This window comes from Piliocolobus tephrosceles, chromosome 13 (assembly GCF_002776525.5).
Source record: "Piliocolobus tephrosceles isolate RC106 chromosome 13, ASM277652v3, whole genome shotgun sequence".
Taxonomy (NCBI): Eukaryota; Metazoa; Chordata; class Mammalia; order Primates; family Cercopithecidae; genus Piliocolobus; species Piliocolobus tephrosceles.
Window position 1 is genome coordinate 89716484 of NC_045446.1, and position 27343 is coordinate 89743826.

A 27343-nucleotide genomic window follows, 5' to 3' on the forward strand; every position below is an offset into this window, starting at 1 on the left:
CCCTCCCCTCCCCCTCCCATCTTCCCTCCTCTCTTCTCTCCCCCTTCCCTCCCCTCCCCTCCTCAATATTACAACTAGTAGAATTTTCAGAAAATACTAAAAAATATTAAAGTAACGTTTTTCACACTCACACTGTAATCTGAATTTCCTTGCAGCTCCAAAGGTTTTCAGTAATGTCTTCAAAAGAAACAATTTTCATAAGAATAAAACAGTTTCCTCAAAGCTCAGATTTTACTGTATTTTTTCTCTTACAGAATATTCAAAAGCTCTTCCTGGTCTCTCCACTTCATATGCCACTTTGTTAAGAATTAAGAAGAGTTCATCTTCATCTCTCTTTGGTTCCAAAACCAGACCACGATACAGCAACCCTCCATTGGGAACACTGAGTGCTTCTTCACCTAGCTGGCGAGGGGCAGCTCAGCATTATTATTCCCCCATCAATCTTTATCATTCCTCAGATGCCTTCAAACAAGATGGTAAGTGTCAAAGAAAAATGGCTCCAGATAGAATAAAGGAGGCAAAGAAGACTGATTTAAGACTGTTGCAGTAGAGATCAAGACTATTCCAATAGGAGAGAGTGATTGAATTCAACTCTGCTAAAAATGAAAACAAGAGAGTTTTTAAAGCTGGAGTGAGCTAGTAGAAAATTGGAGGATGATAGGGGAGATACTGGTTAACGTGACTAGGCCATCTGTGTTTATTGATTGGTGCTTATTGAAGTTAGGCTACTACCCTCTCATAGAGACTGGGAGATAGGGACCCTGTTTCTTGATGGTTACATTTCAAATGGAGAGCTCCCAGGCCCTGAGACAGACATTACTGGGTTATAAAAATGATGAGAGCCTGGAAGACTATTTACATCTCAAAGTGGCAGAGAATACATTTGCAATTGCAGCTTTCTAAAGTAAATGCTGTAAGGAAAGGGAAATTAGAAGACTATAGTCAGAAAGAAACCTGTCTAAAGTTTATCAAGGTGAGAGGAATGCTAAGCTGTGTTGGTTGGAAGTTAGTCTTCTGCTCTAAACATCTTTAAAGGATTTGTGTGCATTATTATTTAATTGCATTCTATACCAATTCTAATTTAGGATTAAGACTAAATGCATTCATACACTGAAAGTAAAAATAGACATTTTTGGGAGGGCAATTTGACAGTGAATATCAGAAACATAAAACAGACCTATCCTTCAATCCAGTGATTTTATTTCTGGAAGTGTATTCCGTGGAAGAAAATAATAAACAGGGTACATAATGATATGTATATAGCACATATACTATATGCTTAGCATTACTTAATGGAAAATAAGAAATAATCTATGCATCCAACCCTAAGATATCAGTTAAATTAAGGACTGATCTACAGCTATTAGCTTTATAGTTTGAACAACATTTTCTAGATGTTCTCTACCTTTATCATTTTTGGATCTATTGACAAAATAATGCCTGGCTCATTAGTAGCAAGACAAACTGGCACCTGTTATTGCTAGTCTCTGTCCAGTCTGTTTTATATAGAAATGAGTTTCAGTTTTCTCAACACATATGTGAAGTAGATACTGCTACTGCCTTCTATAGAAATGAAAACTCTGGGACAGATAAGTATTTTTCACAGTGTCACACTGCTAATAGGTATCATAGCCAATTTTTATTCACATCAACAATAATTTTAAGACTAGTACACTTAGGCTACATTTCATTTATGACTGATGAAAGAATAAACATTCAAAGATACATTTTGGAGGAACTTAGATACTGGGAAGATTCTGAGAATGTCAATTAGGTGGTGGTGCCAGGTGCAGGCAAACTTATCCTTTGTGATTATACCATTTGTTGCCATGTGGAGCATTTTCTCATAGTGTTGACATCTAAATTATATGTAAGCATTTTGTTAGAATTTAAAAAATATTTTGTTTTCCAAAATACTTAATGTGAGTTTTTAACTATTACCCTTAAGCCTAATATGAAACGTGATCAGTCAGAGGTGTGTTTGGATTTGTTTTCTTTAGGCGTTATTATCTTGTGGAATGGCAGTAAGGTAGAAAATTGAGTGATCAGAACTGTGATCTACTTTTATAGTTGGTATAATTTTCACCTAACTAGTGTTCTGCCTCCTTGTTCTCTAGTGTCAAATGGCAGTTAAAGTGGTCACAATGGTAAATATAAGTATGAATTCAAATCCATGGAAATAATGAGAACGATAAATATTGGGACATAAAATGGAGCCAGCTGTGAGACCAATTCAAGGTGTCTACTATTAATGCCTATACACCTACTGTGAACTGGTCCCGTTTTGGGTAATTAGCCAGAAAAGAAAGAAAATCTGGTCAATTACCTATTTCACAGTATTTCAAACATTAAAATGGAATTGTTATTCAGTAAAAGCACAACTCTCTGACATGTTGATTAGACAGTTTTTGTTTTTTTTTTTCTGGAAAATCCTCATTAAGAGTTTATATGATGTGATGGCGAGTGACCTGAACATGACTTTTACTGTATCCGTGATAATGAGTTTCATCTGTTTTAGTAAAGGCAGATGCAACCCAAACAGAAACAACAAAATGAGAAGAAGTAATTCTCTAAAACTGTGCTCCTGAATCTTTACAAATAAAACCTCTGTTAAAATAAGACACGCCTTCAAAGATGGAGGTAGAGCAAGATAATCTCACTTACAAAAAGCTCCCATGTGATGATGATGCTGCTGGTCTGTGGATGATGCTGAGTCACAAGGCTCTGGGCTGGGAACGAATTTAATATAAGTTAGTCCTCTGCTAATTTAGTTTAGTCCATATTTAGAGTGTCAGGAAGAATGGATAATCTGAGTATTTTCCAAGTAATCTTGCATAACTGCTGTTTTCTCTTCTGAGCATTTTATAAATCTTAGCTAGATGCGACTTTGAGTTCTTTCTCTGTGACAGGAGTCTGACATATGGCTTTTGTCAGGTAATTCCCTTTAGCCTTAATAGAGAGTAAAGCTGAGGTTGACATGCTCTTGTGAAAAATGAGGAAACTAACAGAGCCTGAATAGAAAATCATCCCACTCCTGTTCATAGTTAAGCCAAGAAATACCTCAGACAGAGCAAAGATTTTTATGAAAAATATAAAGACTCAGCTTGCAGAGCAATTTGGGGAAGCAATTCCATTTCTGGATAAACAACTTGGAGAAACCTTCCCATACAAGTACAAGGAAATAAAATGCATCTTTACTGCAATATGTGTCTAATAGTAAAGGTTGGAAACAACTCAGATGTCCATCAAAAGGGGAATAGATACATTGTATTTTTTTTAATTTAATGGAGAACTAAAACTGTTAAAGTGAATACAAAGAAAATGGATAGACCTCAAAATAGAGAGTGAACAAGGTGTGTTATGGAGTATTATATATAATTTGATATCACTTACTTAAAACAATGGAAAAATATATCCTACTTATGGATACACATAAGTGGTATAATTTTAAAACATGAACTTGAGATAGCAAGTTGACTACAGTGCTTACCACTGAGGACAAAGGGAGAATGAGAGCAGGAAATAAGTACCAGGAGAGGGAATATACATTATCTTGACTTAGTGATACTTTATTTCTTGAAAGAAACAATCTGAAATAAATATAACACCTGTAGTGACTAGACACTAAAATGTCTCACAGTAATTCCCACTTCTTGGCATTTACAATGTAATCTCTCACTTTGTCTGTTGACTATGGCTCTTAAGTTGCTTCTGGAGAATATATTATAAATAAAGTAATGGGATATGACTCCCAACAGTGGGTTACAGAAGCCACTGGCTTCCATCTTGTTTGCCTTTTTTGCTTTCTGGCTTGCTCATATTGATGGAAATCAGCTCATGCTGAGAGCTGTCCTATTGACAGACCCACTGGGAATGGCCTCTGGCCAACAGCCCAAGAGTAAGTGAAGCACTCAGTCCAACACCCCTAAGGAATTTGAATCCTACTAGTAGTCACGTGAGTGAGTTTACTAGTTGTATCTGTACCTATTCGAACGTTGGGATGAGACAGCTTCCCACCTTGTGAAAGACACAGAGCAAGGGTTGAGCCAGACCTGCTTCCCTGACCCACAAAGGCTGTGAGGTAATCAACACATAATCTTTGTTCATTTTCTGGGCTTCCTTTCTACTATTTTTAGTATAATTCTATATTTCTGCAGAAAATCATTGTCATAGTTTCATAGCTTTAAAGTTTCCTTTACATGTTTCCTCTATTTTAATTTTCTGTGTCATCTTGTGATCATCTCAACAGGTTGGTATTCTTTTCTAGGAAGCCAGTTCCTCCATTCAGCCCAGATTTGTTTATTCAGGTCTTGATTATGCATTCTTCTTTGTTCTCCTTTATATTTTGTACAAGGCCTACTTTTTAGTTCTATTTGTTACATAAACAGATGCTGCAGAGAAAATCTGTAAAAAAAAAAAAAGGCAAATGCTGCAATTAGAAGAGATAAAATTTCAATCTTCCTACTACTTGCTCACAGTTTATATTAAATGTATTATACTTTATTCATTACATTAGAAATTGTGAAATATTTAAAATATAAAGGAAATAATTCATGAAAGCCTCTTGTGACTATATCTATTAACTTCATTAAACTTTAATCTTTTCCCAAATTTGCTTCAGTATTTTTTGACATAAAATTTAAGTTGAGAGTTCTTATTTTGCTTGGATTGTGTCTCCCACTTTTTCCACTCTTAGAGGAACCACTGTACTTACTTTGTCATTTATATGCACGTATTTATATTTCTGTACATATGAAGCCTATAATATATGAAGCCTGTATTTCTATACATATGAAGTTTATGTACTATTTTTTTTTAAAAATTACGTCAATGAGTCTGTGTATATCATTCATGATCCACCTTTTCTGGATCAACGTTATATCCTAGAGATTCATGTATCTTGATATCTTCAGTTCTAAGTTCATTTCATTTCCTATAAAGCATACTGCACTATGACTCTTTTACAATTTCTTTATCCATTCACTTTTTGTAAATATTTTGTTTGTTTCTAATTTTATGCTGTTATATGTCAAATGCATTTTTTCATGCCTCATTGGTAATTGTGTTAAATGTATTTTAGGAGTGCAATTTTTATATAAAAGCATTGTAACATTTCCAGATACCGTCAAATTGCTTTCCAGATTGACACTTATACCAACATGATACGAGTGTTCTTATTTCTCCATGTTGTCACCAACATATAATTTTTTGGCAGTCTCTTGAGTATAGTATATTTTATTGTGGTTTAGTTTGCATTTTCTTAACTAGTGAGGTTGAAATTTCAAATATTGGACATTCTGTTTTTTTCTAATGCATATTTCTTATTCACATATGTTGACTGTTTCTATTAGAATATTTTACTTTCATTGAACTGTAGAAAATTTACAAATCAGTTGGTCACTAATTGATTAAATGCATTGCAGATATATTCTCTCAGAATGTAGCTTATCTTTTTACTGTTTCAGTAGTATCTTTAATTAAGCAGAATTTTTTGATTTTTGTGTAATGTGATATAGCAATGTTTTCTTTGTAGTCTGTGCTTTTCATATCCAAAAAAAAAAAAAACCCTTTTTACCTTAAATTTTTATTTTCTTTCAAATGTAAATTTTGATTTTCATATTTAGGTGTTTACATGAGATTATTTTTTATATAATACGCGGTAATTACCTGATTTCATTTGTTTTCTATTTTTGGAGTACTGTGTATTTAACTGATGTCAGTGATCTCCACTAATTTGTGAAAGCACTCCCTCAAATATCTTCAAACATACTTTAAATCCTTCAGTAACATGGTTTAATGTTTTCGAAAATAGTTTTCACATCTTTAGTTAAGTTTATTCCTAGATCTCATACAGTTTTTGCCTCCTAGAAAATAACAACATAGTAAGCATAGCATAGTGTTTGTTAAGTTGGTATATAGAGCCCTATCACTCTGTTTCTGTTGTCTTTCTGTTTTTGCCCATATGGCCTTGTCTAATAATATGTGTTAGATACTGTATTTGGGAACATTGCTTGTAAAAATAGCCAGCTGTGTGGTTAGGAGGAACACAGAAAAGGTTTGGTTAAAAGTAGCTGGTATCTGCCACACACTTTTATTTCTTTAGGATGTTTTCATTTTTCCCTTGCTTTGTGTTAGATAGATTGTTTTCTATATTTAATTCCTCTGTCTTGTTTTATATCTTTTTTGCATCATATAACTGTTTCTTTTGTGATTACCATTAACTTAGTCTATAGTGGTTATCAGTAATGAAATTAAGAAATTTCCCAAGTATAATGTTATTCAATCATTTTATTTTTTCAAACCTAAAATATTTGCATGCTTTAAGTACTTACTGTTTTTTCTTTTGCTAATTTTCCCTTATTTACAAAAATATGTTTAATAATCAATACTTAATTATATTTTCTGTAACATTAGTATCTATAGTCATAATTTCTTCCATTATAATTTTTCTCTCTGTGTTCACTTTTTGGATAAAGCACATTTTGTAGTTAAAAAGGATATCACTGTCACAAACTATTTTAGTCTTTATCTGTCTGGACATATCTTTATTTTGCCATTACTCTTGAGTGACAGATGATTTGGCAGGGTGTAAAATTTCTGGGTTGATAGTTATGTTCCCTTAATATTTTAAATATCTGCTGGCCTCTTTTGTAGCAGGCAGGTGTGTTATCAATCTAGTTATTATTTTCTTTGTTAATAGACTGCCCTGTGGAAGTTACTTATTTCTAATGCTTGACATTTTGTACCTTTACTATGTGCTTTCTAAAAGTTTATTTTTGCTTATCGACCCAGCACTTATGAGACAATTCAAAAGAAAATATAATATAGAAATATAATTTCAAAGAAAATGTAACGTCTTTCTTTTCAAATGTGCAAAATCCAGCTATTTTTCTGATTCGTCTATTCTTCACTTCTACACTTTTGGTGTGTTATAATTGCTTACTTAGTTTAAGGAAGTCCATTCCTGCCTTTGTATTTTGGAGTATCTTAAGCGTATTTATTTTAAAGTCCTGATAGATAGAAGTTTAAGTGTATTTTATCTGGAATAAATTCTTATTCCTATTATTGACTTTGCCCATTTTTTTTGCAACATAGAATTTTTTATCTATGTTTTAATTTTGGTTTTCTTTGCAGGTACATACAGAAAGGAGGTATTTTATTATTTTATTTTCCCCCTCTCAACTCTGTGTTTTCCTCTTATTTTTAACCAATTTATGGTCACTGCCATCTTGTCCTTCCAAACTCTAGATAAGAACCAGTTCTTATAATGACATTTTGAGGCATTATAGTTCTGTTTGGGATATTGAGATTCAGTCACTGTGCCTGGGAATAGCTTAATTAAGTTCACAGTCAAGAAGCAGTATCTACCTGCTTTCATCTTTGCAGGTCCACACTTTTCAATGTACTGTAGCCTCACATGTTCACAGAAACTGACACACATACATACACACAAAAGACATCCAACCTGTTGTTATAGGTATCGTGACAGAGGTATATACAGTATTATTTGGTAACATAGAAGAGAGGCATCACATCTAACCTGTGTTGTATGTTTAAGTGAATCAAAATTGAGGAAGTGATACTGGATCTAAAATACATTGCATGTGTAGAAGTACATTATAGATAAAATAAATCGTGTTCAAAGGCAAAGAGGTAAGAGAGCACACTCCTGTGTTTAAGGACCTGCATGTTATGTATTATACTTGTAGCAAAGTGTGAATGGCTGCAATGAAATTATAAATAGACTTAGTCTTCTTTTTAAGGAGTCTAAAAATTTTATCAGTATTAACAGCAAGCCTCGATTAATCAGTGGAATCTTTTTAGCAGCAGTTGCCCGAGAGACCTCTGAGCATGCAGATTTAAAATAATAATAAAGTCTCTCTCGTAGGAGGAAGGAAATAAGGGGGGTCAGAAAGATGCTTTCACATTTATAAAGGAAAAAACTGATAATTATCTCAAGGAAAGCAGTAGTAGCAGAAATAAAGAGAAAATAATAGTTTATCACCCTATATTCTACTAGAGTGTCTCCACATAGGTGTATTTGGTCAGAGCAGTTGTCTTCATTGACATTTTTTTTTTTTTTTTTTTTTTTTTTTTAATGTGAGACAGGGCTTCACTCTGTGGCCCAGGCTGGAGTGCAATGGCATGATCTTGGCTCACTGCAACCTCTGCCTCCTGGGTTCAAGTGATTCTTTAATCTCAGCCTCCCTGGTACCTGGGACTACAGGGTCATACTGCTGCGCTCAGCTAATTTTTGTGTTTTTTGGTAGAGATAGGGTTTCACCATGTTGGCCAGGATGGTTTTGAACTCCTGACCTCAGGCGATCCACCCACCTTGACCTCCCAAAGTGCTGGAATTACAGCCATGAGCCACTGTGCCCTATCCATTCATTGGTTCTTTTTAAGTTTTATTTTGTCTAATTGTTTTCTTTTTGTCCTGAAATGTTTTCAACATTATAACATAAATAGCCTGAATCCATTATAGCATTCCAATCATGTGGGATTAAATTAAAAGGTAAAATGTAGAAGAAGACTAGACTAATTCATTAGAGTAAATTCCAGTAGGAACACGAGCAGCATATAGTGATAACAAATATTTTTGTTAGGTCTGTTTTGGCCCAGAAACGTCTTCATAGAGACAAAGTATATATCTGTAATAACTTACACATAACTTTGTTTCCAAATTTTTAACAAGTATTTTTAGAGGTTTATAAACAGATTGGCTCTAAAAAGTAGCTTAAATGCCCCTTTTATACAATTACTTTACCTCTGTATATTATAATGATAACAATACTCAAAATGCTTTCTGAATGTTTTTGACTCAAATTTTTATGCAGCTCTCTCAACTATTTTTCTTTGATTGGTCAATAACATATTTAGAATGGGATTGCAGTGAAGGTAAAACATCTGTACAGGTTTATTAAATGAAGATGTACTTTTCAAATTTTTTCTGTAGGAGATATTGGCCATCCACTGTGTGCAAGCTGTACATTAACTCATCACAAGACAGTTATTATTGTTTTAATCTCTAAAGTTTTGAAAGTATTTGATAAGTATCCTGACTGTATAGCACATTCATATGTGTTATGCTTTCTGTGTGAAATAGAATAAAATAATAGTTATGTAGATCTTCAGAGATATGTACAATGATTGTGGTCTAATACTAAATCAGTAACATGAATAGCTCATTATAAGAGTAATTTGTGGAAAAAAAACTTTATGAACCTTTATATAATGGCTGCTGCTTCTTTGTAAACTAATGATAGCATTCTTTCTTAGTCCATTTTGTCATTCGGTTACAGTATACCACAGACTGGGTAATTTAAAATGAGCAGAAATGTGTTGGCTCACAATTCTGGAGGCAGGGAAGTCCAATACAAAGTGCTGGAATCTGGTGGGGACATTCTTGCTGCATCACCACATGGTGGAGGTGGAAGGGCAGAGAGAGTGAGAGCAAGAATGGATAATGCAATTGCAACAGTAATGGCCTAATCATGTCTTAAAGGTCCCACCTCTTAATACTGTTACAGTGTCAATTAACTGAACATAAATTTTAAAGGGGAAACACCTTGAAATCATAGTCGATACCCTGTGGTATTTTATTAAATGGAAAGTTAAGTATCAGTGAATATGAAATAGTTTTTGTTTACACATGCAGAATCATGGAATCGTTTATCTAAATTTAAGTAAGATATATGGAAAACTAAAAGAACTTTGCGTATATTATTTTACTACCCTCAAGGGAATTTACATTATTAAAATCATGTATCTTTATCTTCAGTGGTCATGCTGATGATGTATTTTAGTCACAGATATTAAATTTTATTATAGTAGTTCACTTAAACAATGACAAATCCCATCTAAATGTGAGCTGTTGTTTCTAATATTCACACATTCATGGAATGTATCTGTACTTGCTATATTCTGTTTCCAGTGAGAATTAGAAAACATGGTGTCTGAATCCACTTTGTTATTTATCATGGTAGTTAGATCATTTTAGCAACCAAAGGTACTCCATTTAGAGCAAATTTAGTGATTGTGTTGTGATATTTGAAAAGTGTGATTTACAAAAAAAAAAAAAACATGAAGAAGCTTTTGGTTCAATTAGCTCTATTCTTTAACAGATATTCCCTGGTGATACAATTAAAGAAGCATCAAAATTTTTAGTGATCTGAAATGGTGAAAATAAATATTCTAATGTACTTAAAAATATTTGCACAGAGGTTAATCTGATAATTTGCTATACATATGGCCACATTTAGGGAGTGTAGAAAAAGGCTGCATTCAGAATTATTGTGTTGCATGACAATGAAAACATGGTTGTGAATATTGTGGACTGGCCCATATTAGGCAAAGAGAATTCAAATATTATACTTTGATCATCCCCAGGCTTTATAATAGAAAATAATCAAGAAAGGCACAGTAGTTACTCATTGATACTTGACTGAGGTGAGGAGATGCATATAGTCAATGAATAAAAACTTGTGAGCTGGTCTCATAAAAGAAAGAAGAGAAATGGAACAGTATCTAGAAAGGTGAGTACTGCTCATTGGCATTGAGCAAACAGAAAAGCCCTCAGTATCTACTCTGTTTTCAACCTGATATTGTTATTTTGGATAATAGCTTTGATCCCTTGAAATTGTGTCAGTGCAAATGTTTCATAGACCTAAGAGGTATAATGTGGTTTAAAAAGGAACAGCTGAGTTGTTAATAATTATTCTAAAGTAGTTATTTGAGTACAGAGTGACATTTAAGTGATTTAAAAAATTGACCAAGGTTTAAAGTTAAAAAATTTCAAGGTAGTGCATTGAAAGCCCTTATGAGTTAACACCTCAGACACATGCAGGATATATACTTTCAGGGGACATAGGCAGGGATTATTAACCAGAACTGACACTATATCTGTTCCTCCCTCTATAAATATAAACTGGTTCTTGACTTCATCTGTTTTTATTGTTATGATTTTAGTAAGAGTCAACTTAATTAAGTGTTGGGTGCATTTCATTCTTCTATTTGTGATGAGATGGTTAGGTTAAGATATTTCATCTTTGGATAGAGGCAGTCTGGATTAAGAGTGTTTCAAACTAGATAGCTCAGACTTTTTTTTGGCGGGAGGAGGCGAGGAGCATGTTCTTGAGATTCAGAGACTGCAGTGCTGTTTTTGGTGGAGAAATGGTGGTCCTTAGAGGAAGCAGATTATTTTTCTACTAAAGCTAAGCACATAATTTTGCTCTTTTTAATTCCCTCAGTGGTAAACACAATCTTCAGTTTATAAATCCTCTGTGTCTACACAGGCTTTTAAAATGTTTAGCACTGTCTTCTGACAACTGGAAGATTCCTGCATCTACAAATTTGTTGCCTTATGTTGTCAGTACTTTTGGCTAAATTTTATCATTAACATGATTTATTACCAGATTTGACCTGGCACGTGGGCAGTGGCATCCTGACTCAAAGCAACGCCTTTGGTGACAATTTTCTGTTGTTTCCTCAAAATACTTTTTGTTGATAAATTGTTTTAGAGACACAAGCACAAAATGTAAATGATATTGTATGAAAATGAGAATTCTGTCTCAGAGGGGGAAAGTGTATTTTATTTGGATGACACTCTTCTGAGTAAAATACACCATGCCAGTTTCCCCAGTTTAAAAATTTAGACCATTCTAATAATAACTTTACAGTCTTAGGACCATTCATCAAAACTTTGATTTTATTCTCTTATTGTAGTCTTAATTTTAGAGCCATTTATTATTTTATATTTACCTGCTTTTTCACCAGTTTAAGTATATGTGATGTGAGCAGATACCATTTCATATCTCCTCTTTATTCTCTTTCAGCACTTAGAGTGGTGCATGGTTACTGGGAGCTTTACAAATATTTTTAAATAAGAAGGCATCTATTTAAGAACTGCTTCATTTGTCTTGAAATCTGAATTTAGGCTGAATTTCTACACCACGATAGGATATTTACTAAATAGTTTTGAACACAATAGTGTATTTCGGATTATAATTGGAAAGGAGAAAAGAATAATGTCCACCTTCAACAAGATGACCTATTGGTTTGGCATCCTGTGAATCTTAAGTCGGTGCAAATGTAATTAAGGTTTTGTACCATGAATTTTAAATCATAACTAGGCTCCAATACATCTTTATTAATCAAAATAGGAAGCATTACAATCAATACATTTTTGCCAATGAAAAATAAATTTGTTTATTCCTGTAGCATAATAATCCGTGCTTCAGGATTCTACAAATTCTTGGAAAGCATTTTCTGCATCCTGCTGGTTGTGCAAGCATTTTTCCTGCAAAACAATTGTTGATGTGATTGAAGAAGTGGTAGTTGGTTGGCTAGAGGTCAGGTGAATATAGTGAATGAGGCAAAATTTCATAGCTCACTTCGTTCAACTTTTGAAGTATTGGTTGTGTGACATGCAGCCTGGCATTGTGGTGGAGAAGAATTGGGCCCTTTCTGTTGACCAATGCTGGCTGTTGGCGTTGCAGTTTTTGGTGCAGCTCATCAATTTGGTGAGCATACTTTTCAGATGTAATGGTTTCACCTAGATTCAGAAAGCTATAATGGATCTAGCCAGCAGTAGACCACCAGTGACCATGTGTTTTTGTTTTTGTTTTTGTTTTTGATTTTTTTGGTGCAAATTTGACTTAAGGAAGCGCTTTGCAGCTTCATCTCCATCCAACCACTGAGATGATCGTCATCAGTTGTTGTATAAAATCCAGTTTTCATTGCGCATCACAATCTAATAGGGAAATGGTTGATTGTTGTCGCATAGAATAAGAGAATAGGACACTTCAAAATGATTTTTTGGGGTGGCGGGGTCAGCTCATGAGGTACCTACCTACTGAGGTGTTTTACCTTTCCAATTTGCTTCAAATGCTAAATGACTGTAGAATGGTTGACACTGAGTTCTTCAGCAACTTCTCATGTAGTCGGAAGAGGATCAGCTTTTATGATTGCTCTCATTTGGTCGTTGTGAACTTCCAATGGCCAGCCACTAAGTTCCTCATCTTCAAGCTTCTTGTCTCCTTTGCAAAACTTCTTGAACCACCACTGCACTGTACATTCGTTGGCAGTTACTGCGCAAAATGTGTTGCTGATGTTGTGAGTTGTCGCTGCTGCTTTATGACCCATTTTGAACTCGAATAAGAATACTGCTTGAATTTGCTTTTTATCTAACATCATTTCCATAGTTTAAAAAAAAAAAAAGCAAGTAACAAGTCATTAGCAAAAAAGCAAGAAATGCCCATGAAAATGATATATAACATAACCATATTTAACAGTGCATTCCAATATCCAGTGGCAAACCCCAGCAAGGCAAAAACTGCAGTTACATTGGCATCACCCTAACACATGGAGTTGGTGCGCTTTGATTGTTTTCATAAGTGACAACATTACTGCATCTTCTGACCTATCTTTTATAGCTGTACGAAAGTGACAAAAACCTATTAGACTTGCACTTTATTTATGTTGTGTGTACAATGAAATGCTACACTACCCATGAAACATTCATCACTATACTTGTTAATAAATAATGCTCTTCAATTCTTAGAAATTCTTGAAAGTTTTATAGTTTATACTTGTTTAAGTTTCATAAAATTCATTTCAATGTTGAAAGACAACTGAAAGTTAAAGGAAGATCTGGACAATTTATTTAAGAATTCATCTAAGATACATGGTGCAAAAAGTTTTTCTCACCTTGTAACTATTTATGGCATCATAAAATACAATTTCTGGTTAACACTTCACAATTCCTTCAAATCATCACGTGAAATATACTAATGATCATTAAAAGGGCATTTCTTAACATTTTATTGGGCATGATAGGCTGCTATTTCCTTTATATGATATTACTGATACACTTATATTACATCATATGAGTAAGCTAATCACAGTCATAAATTACAGCTAACCAGCAGGCAGAACGGTTGGAGCCTGGCATTAGATGCAATCCTTGAGAAAAATCAGCACAGAAGTTGATGTTTAAAAAGAAGATTTAAACCTGAAAGGCAGATTTAGAATTGAGGGAGACATGATAACATTGGGTCATGATTCAAGAAAACAGTCGAAACAGTGATCCAAAACCAAAAAGCAAGGCTTTCTGAGAGAACCTGGCTGCGGGAGTCTCAGATGGATGATAATTAAAATGTCTTGGAAGGAAGGAAGTTTTAAAGTTAGTATCTGGGTAGCCTATCAGTAAGGGGCAGAAGTTTTGGAAGGAGTTAGAGAGAGTCAGACAATAACTTGATCCTAGGGCAGGACTCTATAAAGGAAACTATTGTCTGCATAACAAGATAATATACAGACAATCCCTAATTGAAGGTAGTTTGATTTACAATTTTTTAACTTTATGATTGTGTGAAAGTGATATGCATTCAGTAGAAACCATACTCTGAGAACCCATACAGCCGCTCTCTTTCTTACTTTCTGTAGAGTTTTCAGTAAATTACATGAGATGATAAAACTGTATTATAAAATAATCTTTGTGTTAGATGACTTTGCTTATGTGGAGACTAATGTGAGTGTTCTGAACAACTTTAAGGTAGGTTAGGATAAACTCTGATGTTCAGTATATTAGTTGAATTAAATGCATTTTTGAATTACAATATTTTCAATTTATGATAGGTTTATTGAGGTGCAATCTTATAAGCTGGAGAGCATCTGTACTCCTGCTCCTAGAAACTTCACTTGGAGATAGGGAGATGGGACTTCCAGAGTCATAATTTATAGTAGAACTGGATCTTCCTGTTCAAGATCCTCTCAGAAAAGACTACTGCCAACAGCAGGCTAGCTTTAGGCAGCCATCGTCTTCTGTTTCTTGCTCTAGGTCAGTGATTCTCAGTTGCTGTATCACCTCCTTCTTCAGTGTGTTTCAGACATTTGTGAGGGTAGTCTCAGCTATTCAAGGATGTTACTTTCATTTAGAAAGTAGAGACCAGGAATTCTAAATGTCCTATGATTGCAAAGCACAGAACTCTTAAGTGTCCTGGCAGGCATTTTTTGTGAGTGAAAATTCTCTTTATAATTATCTGGTAAAATAATCTGACTTGATATCATATTACTTGATATTATATTGCGTGGTATTTTTAAATACAGTGGATATTTCAATGCAAACACTATATGAATTACAAGATTATGCTTAGTTTTGTTCGGAACTTAACCAGCGGTTTCTGTCCATTTAGAAAACATACTACCTAACACCAGTGAACTTTGAGTCACTAATTCTAGATACCTGGATTAGTTTCCATTTGTAGATGCTGCATTCATGGGGATTTTGTGAACAAAAGCTCTTGATTGCTTCTTTATGTTTTCTATTATAATTCTGAAAATGTACATACTGAAAATGTACATTTATGAATTAAATATTATTTTAGGCTGGGCATAGTGGCTCATGCCTGTAATTGCAACACTTTGGGAGGCTAAGGTAGAAAGATTGGTTTAGCCCAGGAGGTCGAGGCTGCAGTGAGCCATGATTGTGCCATTGTACTCCGTCCAGCTTGGATGACCGAGCAAGACCTTACTTCAAGAAACGAAAAAACCAAACCACAATTTTACAGTGTACGACTATACCTTTATTTGTCCTTTTTAAATCATTTTTAAAAGAATTACTTGCAGGTAGTTAGAATATTCATTAATTTTATCTGACAGTCACAAAGGGAGAGTATAAAATAGTTAAAATTCAAAAACTTTGAGAAACTGCTAGATGGATGTAAGGTACTTTTGCTCCATGTCATATTGTTTTTCTCAACTTGGTGAGACTAGGATAGATGGGGTTACTGCTAAGGCTGGGGGATAACAAAAGAGTAAGGGAGGAACAGGACTACATATATATGATTTTATAATTTACAAGTTTAGTTTAAACATCTCTGATTCATGCTACTCCAGATGACTGTCTCCACAGCTAGCTCTTGGCTTGCCTCCATAGTCAAGACCATTTTGCCCTAGCCATTTAATTGATACCTTGTTTTCCTGGTATAAAGCTGCCAGAGAGCGATCCAGAGTAATTCAGGAGTTTCCCTTCTTGTATGTCTACCTTCCATTTTTCAGTTAACTGTTTGAAGACCTATTGCTTCCATGATGCAAACTCCTTTCAAAAATTTTATGTTCCCCTCCAAGGAGACTCTGTCCTCTACCCAGCTTATTGAGTCCTACTTTGCTGTATGTGGTTGCCCTGTGGTGGGTAAGATCAGTACCGTCACTACCTAAAATTGGTTCAGAAGCAGAAACTGATGATGACACATGTGTTCAAAAAGTGTATGAAGAGATTGATTCTTTGTAACACGAAGCTTTCTGAGAAGACACATTGGTATGAAAACAGCCTGAGTGAAGAAAGTAATGAGTGGCTTGGGTTTTTAATTGTGGTTATGAGGTAGGGTTGGGATAAGGGTTCCTATGTGGGCCAGGGTTTGTGTGGTGTAAACTTCTCCCCTGGAGTCAAGGCAGGAGGTGCCCAGCTTCTGACCCTGCCCAGAGGTGAGGCAATAGGGAAAAGGCAAATAATGTGGCTGGAAAGTTGTCAGTGGTCAAAGAGCTGACATAATGTCAGACTTTTAATTACATGAGTCTGTGGTGAACATCAGTCACTTAAAAATCCAAAACAAGAGCCACAGCAGCACCCATACAACACAAATGTATCCATAATAGCACTGGGCCTTCTAGAAGGGTTAACAATAGGATTTAGGCATGGAAATATAGGGATGAAAACCCATTTTCAGAATATGGCCATATGAAGAAGGCTTGGAGCTCAAGAATTAAGTAGAAAGCTAATTTAAAAAACTGGAGCACTATAACTGGTCAAGCTAAATATATGGTTGACTGGTTAAATACCTCCTGTCATAGGCCGTAGGCCTGGAAATATATGCTAGCGAAGTAGTAAGCAATGAAGTGGTCTGAACTAGAGAAGATGGTTATCAGCAAGACTGTAATCTAATTGTTACAGGAAAGAGGTCCAGATACAGACCCCAAGAGAGGATTCTTGGATCTTATGCAAGAAATAATTCAGGGCAAGTCCGTAAAGTGAAAGCAAGTTTATTAAGAAAGTAAAGAAATAAAATAATGGCTACTCCATAGACAGACAGCCCCAAAGGCTGCTCGTTACCCATTTTTATGGTTATTCCTTGGTTACATGCTAAGCAAGGGGTGGTTTGTTCAAACCTCACCCTTTTAGACCATATAGGGTAAGTTCCTGACTTTGCCATGGCATTTGTAAACTGTCATGGTACTGGTGGGAGCGTAGCAGTGAGGACGACCAGAGGTCACTCTAGTGGCTGTTTTTGTTTTGGTGGATTTTGGCTGGCTGCTTTACTTTAGCCTGTTTTATCAGCAGGGTCTTTATGACCTGTATCTTGTGCTTCCCTCCTGTCTTATTTGTGACTGAGAAGCCTTAACCATCTGAGAATGCAGCTCTGTAGGTCTCAGCCTCATTTTTCCCAGCCCCTATTTCGTGATGGAGTTGCTCTGTTTCAAATGCCTCTGACATGATGATGATATACAGTTCAATGAACTTTATTTCCTGATGAAATTTCATCTTCTTTAATAGTTAAAAATGATTTTATTTTAATATAATATTAGTCAACATAAGAAACTCTGGACACTGTAACAAATTACTTTTTAACGCAATAATGTGTTTCTTTTGTATTCACATCACATTTTGCTGTGTTGTTGAATGAGGTGCTCTCCATATGGAAAGTTTTGGAACCACATTCAGTTGATCTAATATCTTTGATATCTACCTAAAGCCTTATTGGCATCTTCTGCTCCTTTACCTTTAGAGAATTGACAAATAAGAGAGGATAAAGGGTTGTGCGTGATTTTTTTTGTAGCCAGCCCTGGATTTTACATACAACATGTCAGTCTAGAATTAACTGACATGGCCCCATATCAAACCTAAAAAAGGCCAGTGAAGTGTCCCAGTGTTCCTAGGAAAAGGAAATGGGATTAGGGAGCATTTAGCCAGTACTTGTCACACGTGAGTTAAAAAAAATTATTAAATATAACGTGATAATGATGACGTTAAAATTACACTCTGAAAATTTTAACATCACGTTTAAAGTAGGCTCTTCGGAAATACTTCTTTATTGATTGATTATGGTTAAAATTATTTAAGGTCAGTTCTGTGGGTTATATAGAAACAGATTTGTTTCAGTAAGAGCTAAAAGTGAAAACAAAAACTTCATTTTGGTTAATTTCTCATTTTTCATAATATTTTATTAGTGGAACTTAAGGTATTCTTAGTATGAAGTTTATAAAATATAGAAAATATGACAATTTCTATGAATTAGTTATATTGACATGCAGGTAAATGTAATTACCAGAAAATCATGAGTGAAGTACATCTATTATGGAGTAGACTTGAGTAAAAAACTGTCCTCATCTAGGACACAAATTGATGGTTTTAATTTTAAGATGAACTTCATTTTCAGACAGTAATCTGTTATGACCTCACATATTACTGGATGTAACCAAGCTAAGACTGGATATAGATCCCACAGAGATTTTTAGAAATGATGCCTGAAATGAATCATTCTTCTTCCAGTTCTGAAAGCTTATGGCTGAATGATAGCATAAAAATCAAACATCTATCAGGTATTTTTATTTTCTCCAGTATCACTCTTTGTAAATGATAAGGTTTATCTCTTATTTTTTGTTTTTTTTATTTTTTATTTTTAAAATAATTTTCTTGCAATTAATATAGGGAGAGGAAAATGGTTTATTAGTTACCTATTCCTATATTTAAAAAATCCTCAAAACTTAGCAACTTAAAACAACAGTCAAGCATTTTCTCTTCAAGTCTGAAATCTGAGTAGCTTAGCTGGGAGGTTCAGGCTCAAGGTCTTTCAGGAGGTTGCAGTCAAGCTACCAATCATAGCTCCATTCTCATTTGAAAACTCCACAAAGGGAGGATCCACTTAAAAATTCACCTGTGTGATTGTTGGTAGGCCTCAGTTTCTTGCTGCCTTTTGGTGAAGCCAGATATTTCAGTTCCTTATATGTCGGCCTCTCCACAGCCTGGAAAAATATCCTTTGGATATGCAACTGTCTTCTTCTTGAGGGAGTGACCCATGAGAGAGAGTGTACCCCAGAAGGAAGCTGCATGACTTAGTATTAGAAGTAATATAGTATACCTTTTGCTTTTAGTTAGAAATAAGTCATTAAGTCAAGCTGACACTCACAAGGAAAGAAATTAAGCTCAACTCCTTGAAGGGAGGGTTATCAAAGAAATTGTAGACGTATTTTTTAAACTACCCCAAGTAGCTTTGGGAAAATTATTCACAAGTTAATCAGTCTAAAGATGGTAGAAAAGGCATGTTTACTTCATATCATTATTTTGAAATACAATTAAAAGATTGAAAAGGAGGCATGAAAAGGTTACCTTCATTGAAACAAGGAAAAAAAAAAAGACTTGAAAATAATGAGGAAAGAAATATCCAACAATTGCCTTTGTCCTCAGACTTCAGGACAAATACCAGTTTGCCTAATGGTAAGTCATCCAGCCCTTAAAAGAAATGTGTACTCAATTGTTCATTAATAAATGTAAACTAATCGGTTGAAGAAGTCTTTGTAAAAGTTGACAAATGACTCAGGATACTTCAGAACATTTGGAAGGAGGCATTAAAATAAGAACTACTTTGACAAGCCTTAAATATTTCTTTTTTTCAATCTAAGTTTTTGTTTGGGAGGACCATTGAAGTTGAGGCAGAGGGAAGGAGGCAAGAGATTCAGAAATTGTCATATTATAGTTAGGCTCCTAACTTGAGGATTTTCCCTGTGAACCACGCAGATGTCCTAAAAAGGAAATTGGGTTAATACAGATACATAACATCTGTGCATTCAGATGTTACAGATAATCACATTACTAACAGCAGTTTAAAGAAGCAATACATGAAACCAAAGTAGATATAAGATAACGGAAGAAATGATATGTAAGTATTGGAGCTCGAGAAACAAATGGAAGAGAAAACGATTAAAGAGTTGAAACTCTTAGTAGTAGTAATATAGTTGCACCTAATTAGATAGTAATATAGCAACCAAACTCAACAAAGTCAAAAAAGAAGATATAGAAGTCATTACACAGTTTATGGAGAAAACTTTTTTTTTTTTAAAGAAAAACAAGGTATGCCTAACTGGTATGAGGAGAAAAGAGCAAATGAGAAATAAATTTTCCCAAAAAAGTCATAAGATTGAAAGTTAAAAAGGCCATCTGAGTCACAGAAAAAAAAAAAAAAAGACATATCCACCAAAACTATTGACATTCAAGGGTGGGTAAAGAGTCCTGTGGGTGTCCATGTATAAAATCTGGTCACTTAAAAATGATGAAAGTCAGACCGGAGTCAGACTACTTCATCATGGTAATGGCCAATGTTACCAGAGGGTGGAACAATACACACAAAATCATTAGTGAAATTAGTAGTGAACATGTAATTTGATACCTACCAAGTTGTCTCTTAATGATAAAGACAAAATAGATATATTTTTAACCATGCAAAAAGGAATACGGCATACAAGAACTTGTTTTTGGTAAAAAATAAGGAACTTAGAAATGGAAAAATCATGGGAAGGTACTAAGTATCTAGTCTCATAATAACTATTAATAAGAAATTTTGTAAAATATGCTTATCAAACAAAATTGAGAAAATTTAAGAAGTGTACTTGAGAAGTTCATCATTCTCTGTAGCAGAGAATAAACAGATTATTTCCAAATTGAAACAATTCTTTTCTGTATATACACACACACACGCGCGCGCGCGTAATATCTCGCATATATATGTATATATATGTATATATATGTATATTTTTATATATATGTAAATATATATATATATATATATATATTTTTTTTTTTTTTTTTTTTTGCATGGAGTTTCACTCTTGTTGCCCAGACAAGAGTGCAATGGAGCGATCTCGGCTCACTGCAACTTCCACCTACGTGTTCAAGCGATTCTCCTGCCTCAGCCTCTGAAGTAGCTGGAATTACAGGCATGCACCACCATGCTCAGCTAATTTTGTATTTTGGGTAGAGATAGGGTTTCACCGTGTTGGCCAGGTTGGTCTCAAACTACTGACCTCAGATGATCCTCCCACCTCAGCCTCCCAAAGTGGTGAAAATATAGATGTAAGCCACCACACCCGGCTATTTCCTATGTAGATTTAGCTAATTGTTTTCTGTCTCAGTTTTGTCATCTCTAAGATAAAAGGACTAACTATTGCCAATGGTGATTGTGAGTGTTTCATGGTATTATGCATGAAAAGTATTCAGCATAATGTGTGGCATATAGTAATTATACTAAAAGTAAATATTAGTTATTATTGATCACAATTTATTCAGTGCTTGCAATATACAAGGTATTTGCAAATGTTAATACCGATATTCATACTAATATTGTAAAGTAGGCATTATTATCCACAAATAATACATGAGTAGCAGATAATCAAAGATGTTTGGTTCATGGCTAAAAAATACTAGTACTGGAATTTGAACCTAACTGTGTCCAAATCTAAAGCTCAAGAATTGTCTATTATATAAATATATAACACTTATTATATGTGAATTTTATGCAACATAGGTATTTTTAATGTTTAAGTCATAGTTGTAATGTGTAAAGATCAGAAACGGTTATTCACAATGTAATTGTGCATGTTAATTCTTAAAATTTGATTTATACAAATTTTGACATAAAAATTTATAAAATTTTTCCAAGTTTTTATAAACTCATAATTCTACAACAAATACAAAATTTTGACAATAATTTTCTCTAGTTATTTATTAAATCATCTATTTTCCTTTTCCATGTTGAATAAAAGTTTTAATTGACAGCAATATAATTTGGTACTGTGAAACACATTTTGGTTATTTTGGTGTAATATTTTGCTATAGCTTAAAAAACCTGCAGCTAGGCCAGTTGAGGTGGTTCACTTGTGCAACCCCAGCACTTTGGGGGGCCTAGATGGCTGCATCACTTGAGGTTAGGAGTACGAGACCAGCCTGGCCAACGTGGCAAAAACCTGTCTCTACTAAAAATACAAAAATTACCTAGGCATGGTAGCTGGAATTGCAGCTACACGGGAGACTGTGGCAGGAGAATCGTTTGAACCCAGGAAGCAGAGGTTTCAGTGAGCCAAGATCGTGCCACTGCACTCCAGAAAGAGTGGGAGTGAGACTCTGAAAAACAAACAAAAACAAATCCTGCATCTAGGTTATCTAGGACTCAAAATATCTGCCCGTACATGCACATAGTGAGTGTTCAGTTTTTATTTGGTTTAGAATACTATGAAAACTCCTGTTTTACTTCGCCAAAACAAAATATCATGTAATATATTTAAAGAAAGCAAATCATTTTACTCTGAATTTGTTCTTCTAAATATGAGGTGTATATCTTTTCCCAGAAGTTTATTTAGCTCAAATTTCCGGGAACATTTATTTTTATACTTTTTTCTTAATATTCTCTTGTGATTATCTGCAGAAGATATAAACTTCTGTTTAATACAGATATGGGAAATACTTCTTTCCTGAAATCATTTCTCTATCTTTATCTATAGCAGTAGTTTTTAACAAGGGTCATTTTGATCCTAGAACACATATAACAGTGTCTGGATACATTTTTTATTATTACATGTTGGAGAGAGATGCTACTGGAATCTAGTGGGTAGAGGCCACGGATGCTGCTAACCATTCTGCAATGTACAAGACAGCCCCCACTCAACAGAAAGATCTGTCCCAAAATGTCAGTGGTGCAGAGGCTGAGAAACTTGATCTAGGGATATTATGTGATCAAATTCATGATCAATGAAGATTAAGCAAAAAAAGCTTTACTTTTTCACAAATTCACAATTCAGGATGCTATAGATCTTAGATATGCACACAGTGCTCTGAATGCTTACATAACTGTGGGCTAAAATAACTTACTTGTATTCTCCTGTGTACATTTACTAATCATTTCTCCAGCTGACTTAGTCTAAAACTTAAGTCCAAGTTGACATTTAAAGTCCATTTTTAGTCTTACTTTCTTCATGAAATTTTCATTAGCTTCAAATTACTTTTATCACACACAGAATATCTCTGAGTATTAGCTAACTAAAATAGAATCGAGTACCTGGTATATAGTAGGCAATAAATTTATGTGCTCTTCCCACTGGCCTCCACCTCCTTTTATGACTTTTGTCTTTTGATCTTATTGACTATTTACTTGTATAAAGTTTTGCCATTTTAATTAAGTTGTGTTTTTTGAAAGCATGTCTTATTTATTCCATGAAAATACCTTTGTTCACATTACATCATTTTTTACACTCCAAAATTGTTAGCACTAAATGTAGTGAATTAATGAAGAATATTAACAAATTGCAAAAGGACCAACATTTTCATACCTGTAGCTCCTAAGCTAAGTAGTGACACAATATTAATGTATTACTTTTGCATGTGTATTATTTTTAGAATTCTAAGAGTTTAGCAAACTATCAGGCTTTTTAAGATTATGTTTATGCTTAATATAATCCTTTAGTCTGATTTTGAAAAATGAAAATAGATACATTTAAAATATAAATATCTGAGGTATTTGTTTTTATGTATTATATCTTTAACAGCATTTTTACTTGATTAAAAATTACATTTGGTTCTTTACAATTTAATAAAACAATGCAATTTTCTAGCTATTCCTTCTTTTGGGAATTTATCTGTTGATTACAAGAAAAGAGCAAGAATTTCGAATATAGGTAAGATGGAAAAGAAAAAAACACAAAATATCTTGCTAGTTTAAGGAAGTTTAAATTGTGTCTGTTTTGTCTTTACAGAAAGTGTGGACTATGGGCCAGTTTTTGTAGAAGAACCAGATGATATTATTTTTCCAACTGATTCTGATGAAAAGAAGGTAGCACTGAATTGTGAAGTTCGTGGCAATCCAGTTCCCAGTTACAGGTAGGAATTCACTGTTAATCATTTTTCTTAAGCCTTAAAAACTTTCCATCAGTGATATTCTGACACTCCCAGAGAGGATTATACATATTTGTCTTCTGATTTTTCCTAAGATGGCTTCGAAATGGAACAGAAATAGATCTGGAAAGTGATTATCGCTACAGTTTGATAGATGGCACCTTCATTATAAGCAATCCAAGTGAAGCAAAGGATTCTGGTCATTATCAGTGTCTAGCAACCAACACTCTGGGGAGTATTCTTAGTAGAGAAGCTACACTTCAGTTTGCCTGTGAGTAAAATATATTATTTTTCTATATATATGTGTGTATATACAGCATGGATTTTTAAACTTTAGTTCAGGAAGGAGAAGCTTAGATCTCAAAGTTTTAAATGTGGTAAAACCATGGTAAGACGTGGTAAGAATTCAAATTATGCAAACAGTTCATTTCTTCTTGGGGTATTTTGAAATTTTCTGAAAGATGTGCTGTCTTCAAAATAAACCTGATATACTAGCCTGAGAGGTCAAAGTCCTTTTCATTAAAGTAGATAAAGTTCTAGAAGTCTTAACAATGTATTTTGAAGCACACCACTTATTAGGTATTATTTTTAAGTTTTTGAGTTCAAATTTAGCTTTCTTTGAGAAAAAAATTATAATTCAAATATCTTTTGAAATCTGATTCTCTCCATCTCTTTTTTAAAATACCTACTATTGTCTTATCTACTATAGTCACCATTTGCTATGGATTTCTAAGAATATAAGATAGCATATTCTAAAAATTCTGGTTATATTCAGGTAACAAAAAATACCTCTGAAATGCTAATATTTTAGATTTTGACTATGTCTTCCAGATGTCCCAATTTTGTATTGCAAAAAAGATACCATATCTGGCTATACAGAGATAGATACGCATGCACACACACACACAGGAATATAAGCATTTCTAAAGTAGATAATATACCTGATTAACTAAAAATTAGCCGTGCATGGTAGTGGGCGCCTGTAGTCCCAGCTACTTTGGAGGCTGAGGCAGGAGAATTGCTTGAACCTGGGAGGTGGAGGGTGCAGTGAGCCGAGATTGCACCACCACACTCCTGCCTGGGCGACACAGCAAGACTCGGTCTCCAAAAAAAAAAAAAAGAAAGAAAGAAAGAAAAGAAAATGTGTGTATAGTATATAAGTATATATAATTAACTGAATATATTTATTCTTAAAAACTCTTTAAATTATTTTACTTACAATGAGAGCTTACAATAAACTAAAAATAAGCTAATAGGCAAAATATTTTATTATTCCTTAATGAGTAATCCTACTTGAAATTAAATTCTTGAGGATAGGATCTCTAAAAAATACTGAGAAAGACCAGTAATCTTTATATTAAAAATTAAACTGTAATTGTATTGGCTATATAAGAGATCATGAAATGATTTTTAAATTAAAATTACACCTGGAAGAATGTAATAATTGATCTTTCTCTATATAATCTTTCTCAGGTATCATTTCTAATTAACCCAGAATTCAGACACCCTATTAAAGAAGTATGAAATAGAAAAGGAAAGAATAAAGAATTGATAATAAATACAGTTTGAGGAGCACCAAGATAGGTCCTAGAAAAATGTAAATATCATCTTTTAAAGTAGATTTGCCTAAGGAGTTCAGATAGGTACATTTACATATGCCAAAGATACCAAGATAGTAGCCTAAATAGATTCTTTTTTATTTCGGAAAATATTATGTGGTGTATCACAGAACCTAACAGTTTACATTATGCTCAATTAACAAAGTAACCTAATAAACTAAATAACCCTCATAATAGCTCCTTTATTCAATAGTCTTTTCAAGATAGATGCAGCATATCCAGAAAATATGCTTCACAAATATTAATGGCTGATACCTTACACTTTGGTCTACAGTATCTGATACAAGGTATACCAGTTGGGTATAGCCTGTATGTCATTTGTTTTTCCCTTTGTGGAAGCAAGTTATGCCAACTTTTTCTGCATGTGTTTACAGCAGAAAACTATTTATTTTACATATCCATATGACTGTCCTAGGTTTTCTGGAAAGACCAAACACAGTTGTAAAATACACTCACCTGAAATGAGGACTTTGGTGCCAGCATTTACAGTTCAATGACCAGTCATGGGAAGGAAGTACTAGTTATCCTAAGTATCTTACCTATTTAGCAAGAAGCTGTCTTCAACTTGATGTAGAACAAGATCTACTTATTTTTAATTTAAACATTACGGGCTTACATATGTGTTCAGTGGTAGCACCTTATGACTCTACCCCTCTCCACTTTCTAGCAAACTCAGGTCATTGGCTAGATATGCATCAAAACCCACAAGATATCTGGTTAAAGCAGACAGTTACACAGGGAAGACCAATTCTGCCTCAAAGTTGTTTCCCCACCTAGATGCCATTATACGTATTCTTCTGATATTGAAACAAGTCCTTTAGATGTAGCCCGATCTGTTTTTCCAGGTTGTCTTTGAAAATAAACGCAAATATGAGCAGTAGGGAGAAAAGATGATTTTATATACCTTACTAGTATACCTGGATGGGAGTTTGGGTGCTGTAGGATTCAGGGACTGAGAATCGTTCAGAGATTCGGGAGTGAAAATGAGGTAGGAAGTTGGGGAGAAAAAAGAAAAAGGATTTCTGAAGTGAAGTGAAAGAAGACAAAGGCAATGTGAAACTTAAAAACTTGGTCAGCAGCCCTTGCGCGGTGGCTCACGCCTGTAATCCCAGCATTTTGGGAGGCTGAGGTGGGCCGATCACGAGTTCAGGAGATCAAGACCATCGTGGCTAACACGGTGAAACCCACCTGTACTAAAAATACAAAAAATTAGCCGGGCCTGGTGGCACATGCCTGCAGCCCCAGCTACTAGGGAGGCTGAGGCAAGAGAATCCCTTGAACCTGAGAGGCAGAACTTGCAATGAGTGGAGATCGCACCACTGCACTCCAACCTGGGAGACAAAGTGAGACTCCCTCTCAAAACAAACAAAAAACTTGGTTGGCAACTTTCCTTTATATTGTGTTTTCTGAAGACTAGGCTTGCAGGTAAATATATTTAATAGAATACACTCACTATTGTTCGAGTGTTTAATGTCTGAAGGGATTTTTGTGGAGCAATGTTTATTACTTCTGTCACATTTTAAAGCTGAAATATTTTATATCCACCAGGCATTATGTATGTAAAAATTTAAATATTCATTATACAACTAACATTTCAAAACCAATATATTTAATAGACTGAGACAATTATTAAAGCATATTTAATCAAATATTGTTAAACATTTATTAAATATTGAATATACGAGTCTTAAATGTATTAAATGTTTTAAAATCAGACTAAATTTGTAAATCATCAAAATGATTGCAAAACTCTTCAGTAATACGGTACTTACAGTTACAATTCCTCCTTGTA

At 34.3% G+C, this 27343-nt stretch overlaps 1 protein-coding gene across 3 annotated transcripts in view; it reads left to right on the plus strand.

Moving 5' to 3' along the window:
• CNTN5 (contactin 5) overlaps window positions 1–27343 on the plus strand; it is a 1320702-nt gene that overhangs the window by 789432 nt on the left and 503927 nt on the right. For 2 of the 3 annotated variants that reach the window (XM_023208001.2, XM_023208000.2), the window contains 3 exons: window positions 255–476; window positions 23794–23917; window positions 24028–24203. In XM_023208001.2, coding sequence (XP_023063769.1) covers window positions 255–476; window positions 23794–23917; window positions 24028–24203 — 522 coding nt within the window. The remainder of the gene's footprint in view (window positions 1–254; window positions 477–23793; window positions 23918–24027; window positions 24204–27343) is intronic. The other variant, XM_023208002.1, reaches the window with a different exon arrangement.